The following is a 3,892-nucleotide window of genomic DNA, read 5'->3' as shown; positions in this document are numbered from 1 at the left end:
AGTGATTGTACAGGTCATTTTTGCATATATGAGTAGGTTCCCTCAGCATCTGTCCAACTCCTTCTCCTTCATAAAATCCAGGAAGCAAAACCTCAAATTCCTAGCCTCCTTGGCTGAAGGAGGAGGATGTAACACAGGCCTGTGAAATAAAGGCTGGCATTTCTGAGGAGGACTTACTTCTTGAGTAAAAGGGCAAATTTTCCCTGAAGGACTTTTATTTCACCCCTTCTTCCAGCCAGGAATGCAGGTGTCATGCTGGAGAGACACAGCAGCCATTATGTGCTTGAGCTGAGGTCAAAGGGCACACATTGAGAAGAGCAGAGTGAGAGAAGGAGCCTGGTTCCTTGAAGACAGCCTCATTTAACATCATGGGACCAATTACCACCAGGGGCCTCAACACTTGTCATTCCTCTACCTGTGACCTACAGTCCAAGCAGCCAGTGACTAAATAGCAGAGCTCCCTGACCACAGTTCTTCAGGCTGCTTTAACTGTCCTGAGTGTACCTGTCACGATGTCACTACTGCATGCTCTGGTTTTCAAAGGATCAGCAGCATCGTGAGCTGGAACGTTTCCATCAGGAAGAGACCCTTTGGTTCTAGCTCTGCCGTTAATTAACTGGTTCTGCAAGTTTCCACACATCTGTAAAATGAGGAGATTGAACACAATTTTATTTTATTTAATGATTCTGAGGGCAGCCCTGAAGTCTCTTAAATGGACAGTAGGAAAACCAGAGGTTTATATAGTACAAATCTCTGCAGGAGAGATAGAAGCAGTTCTGAGGGTTCAGAACACAGCAGTACAATAATGTAGAAGTGGGGTGCTTGGGGAAAATGGGCTACCCTTGGAGCCACAGTGACCCTGACTCTGTCACTAGTTGCAGAAGGAATCAAAAGGTGATTTGGGTAGAGTCTCTGGTTATCACCTCAGTGGATTGTGCTGAATGTTTTTTAAATATAAAGATAAGTATCTCAGCTCACTGCCATCCAGTCCAACCAGCTCATAGCTGACCCTCCAGTGGATTTTAGGGAGACTGTAAATGGCACAGGAGGAGACTGCTCATCTTTTTCCCAGTAAGCAGATGGTGGATTCGAACCTCCAAAGAGACAGTCTTTGAGTTGGCTGCAGATCTCACCAGCTGGTAGGCCACCAGAGCTGTAGAGGAAGTGTTCTAGCAGAGTTCAGATGATGAGGCATTTTATACAAAATACTGAGAAGCACTCTCTAGATGTTAGTGCCCCCAGAAAAAACACAAACTCGTTGTCGCTGTGAGTTGTCAAGTCGGAAACGACCCATAGATTTTCAGAGGCAGTTAATTGCTCGGTAGGAAATTGCCCATTTTTCTCCCACAGAACCTGCGGCTGGTGGGTTTGAACCTTGTATTTCAGACTTGCCAGAGCAACTTCTTACCACTAGGCCTCCAGAGTTCTGTATGCACTACGAGCATCAACATTAAATCTACCAAGCATGAGGTGGAATACCTTGGAAAAAAAGATAGCAGGAACAGTTACTCAGCCTGCAGAACGGACTAATTTCTGAAATGTGGACTGAGAAATGCTTCAGCTGGACTATGTTGTGTTATGTGTATTTTCACTTTTTTTTTTATGCAGACGCCTTTAGATTAAACTACAGGTTGCGTGATGGGCCGGCTGGATGGCAAGATCATCGTCCTGACAGCAGCAGCACAGGGCATTGGCAGGGCAGCCGCTGTGGTATGTGACTACCTCATGTCTCATCCCCTTTTGAGGCATTGAATTCGGTGGCATGATCCTACTGTTCATTAGCCCTTTACTGCTTTTTATATTGACATTGGGCTGCTGTTAAGTTATCAAAAAAGAAAGTCACTACCTCTTTTAAAAAAAAAGATAAGAATTTTATTAAGGAGTTAGTTACTTCCGGGGCCAAATACCAGCCTCCACACCCTCAGAGGGTGGCAGAGACTTTGCTATTTCTAGGTGATGTATTGCCAAGGGCCTCGGGCCTCCATGGCCACTCCAGCAAGTATTACACAACATTATCCTACCTCTGACCCCAGGGTGGTGAAGCACTAAATGTTTCACATGTTTCTTATGTGGCACCACAGATATCCTTTGACTCTAAGAATCTTATTTCTCAGGCTTCACTTCTCTGCATGATAATATATCAATAGCAAAAACCTAAAAATGATATATAGTAAAAACAGGAAGGGCTACGTCGGGGTGGCCATATCAGACCTTAATTTCACAAAGGGGAAACTGTCCCTGTCAATAGCATAAATAACACAAAACCATTTCCCATGAGTCAGGTATTTCCCCCACACTCCTATGCCTCTTTCTGCTCATCTCATCACCAACCTGTTGTTTTTAATACTTTTAATAAAATTTTTATTTTTATAATGATTTACTTACAAAGTTTATGTACATTGTTTTTCACACCGGATCTTTCCCATTTCCTTTACCCACCCCTCCTTCCACCCATCAAATTGTGCGACTCTATAATTACAGCCTCCCCAAACCTAGCCCCCCCCTTAGATCCTCACACACGTTTTACTAATTATCTATTTCTACAATAATGGTCTTATACCATTCCTTATGCTCTCCAGTCCCTCCCAAGTTAGGTAATAATTTTCAAAATCATTACTCTAGCATGCTGTGTAACATTCAACCATATGAATGTAGCATAATTTCCCAATTCATTTGATTGTGGTCAGACATTTGTGCTGTTTCCATGTTCTTGTGATGGTGAATAGCGCTGCTATAAATATTGGTGTACAAATTGCCATTTGTGCCTCAGTTCATCACCAATCTTACTACTATACAGAGTTCAAAATCCAATATGATAGCTCACAGACCACACATAACCATGTTGTGTAAGTCAAAGGGTTTTAATACAGGTTAGTAGTAGAATATAGACAGTTAGTACAGCTTCTGAAATGTGTTTGCAGGCAATTCTGCCTTGAGCCTTGCATCTTTAGGCCAATGTTACAAAATTCTTAGTCCTGTAATATTGGCTCCCACCTCCCCAGTCCTCCAACAAACTTAGGCAAAAGGTTTTTAGCTCTGATCCAATGCTGCAGCAGTCCCAAGGTTCCATCTCATGTCAGGTCTCTAGTTCTCAGCTATGGCTGTTATGGCTGCTGCTCCCAGAGGCCCTCCTAGTCAGTTTGGCATCCTGAAGGACCCGTTACATTTTCTGGTTCTTTGCTGGTGGAAGACCTTGCTTCTGCTCCTGGATCTGCTCAAATTATGACAAGACTAGCCAATCTGCTTGTCCATAGGCTAACACACCTTATTCTCCCCTATCCTACATGGCAAAGTCAAATTCAGTGGCTAAGAAAATCATACTGAACTCCACAGTCATTCCTGGTATGTCATCAAGTGACTACTCACAGTGATCCGTTGTGACAGTAGAATGGCCTGAAGGGTATTCTTGGTTGTATTCTTTATGGAAGCAGGTAACCAGGTCTTCTCTCTTCCAAAGCCACTGGATGACAACTTTTTATTTACCAGCCAAGCACAAGGATGTATAGCATTTTAAAATCATGTCCATTCCAGTAGAAGTCTTCAGTTCAAAGATTATCAACTTACTGTTGCCTTCTAATTTATATCATCTTCTGCCAAGGTTTGCCCTCAAAGGAATATTAGGACTATACCTTCAACATCTTTCTAGGATGATTTGGCATTTATAAAAGCACTACAATACCCTTAAGAAGAAAAGTATGAAGTAACATATTTGTCTCTTAACAAAAGATGACACAAGAGCAACCGATACCCTGAAAGCAGAAGGGCTCATGGAAAATTCTGACACAGAACTTAAAAGAGGAGTGACTGAATATTTCCAATGGATGAAAGACAAACTTGATGAATTAAAAGATGTTACAAGCAAAGACCAGGACGAGTTAAAAGAAACAATGCA

General features: G+C 42.4%; 1 protein-coding gene across 1 annotated transcript in view; it reads left to right on the top strand.

The window, feature by feature from the left end:
* Nucleotides 1-1,624: 1,624 nt before the first annotated feature.
* Nucleotides 1,625-3,892, top strand: part of LOC102875694 (3-hydroxybutyrate dehydrogenase type 2-like) — a 42,483-nt gene continuing 40,215 nt past the window's right edge. Inside the window, exon 1 of the mRNA XM_006893096.1 lies at nucleotides 1,625-1,710. Coding sequence (XP_006893158.1) covers nucleotides 1,639-1,710 — 72 coding nt within the window. The 5' untranslated portion in view covers nucleotides 1,625-1,638. The remainder of the gene's footprint in view (nucleotides 1,711-3,892) is intronic.

Source organism: Elephantulus edwardii, unplaced genomic scaffold, assembly GCF_000299155.1.
Source record: "Elephantulus edwardii isolate Elephantulus edwardi_28Jun2011 unplaced genomic scaffold, EleEdw1.0 scaffold00122, whole genome shotgun sequence".
In the NCBI taxonomy this organism is placed as follows: Eukaryota; Metazoa; Chordata; class Mammalia; order Macroscelidea; family Macroscelididae; genus Elephantulus; species Elephantulus edwardii.
The sequence above is the reverse complement of the archived record's forward strand: the minus strand, read 5'-3'. Positions and strand labels throughout refer to the sequence as shown.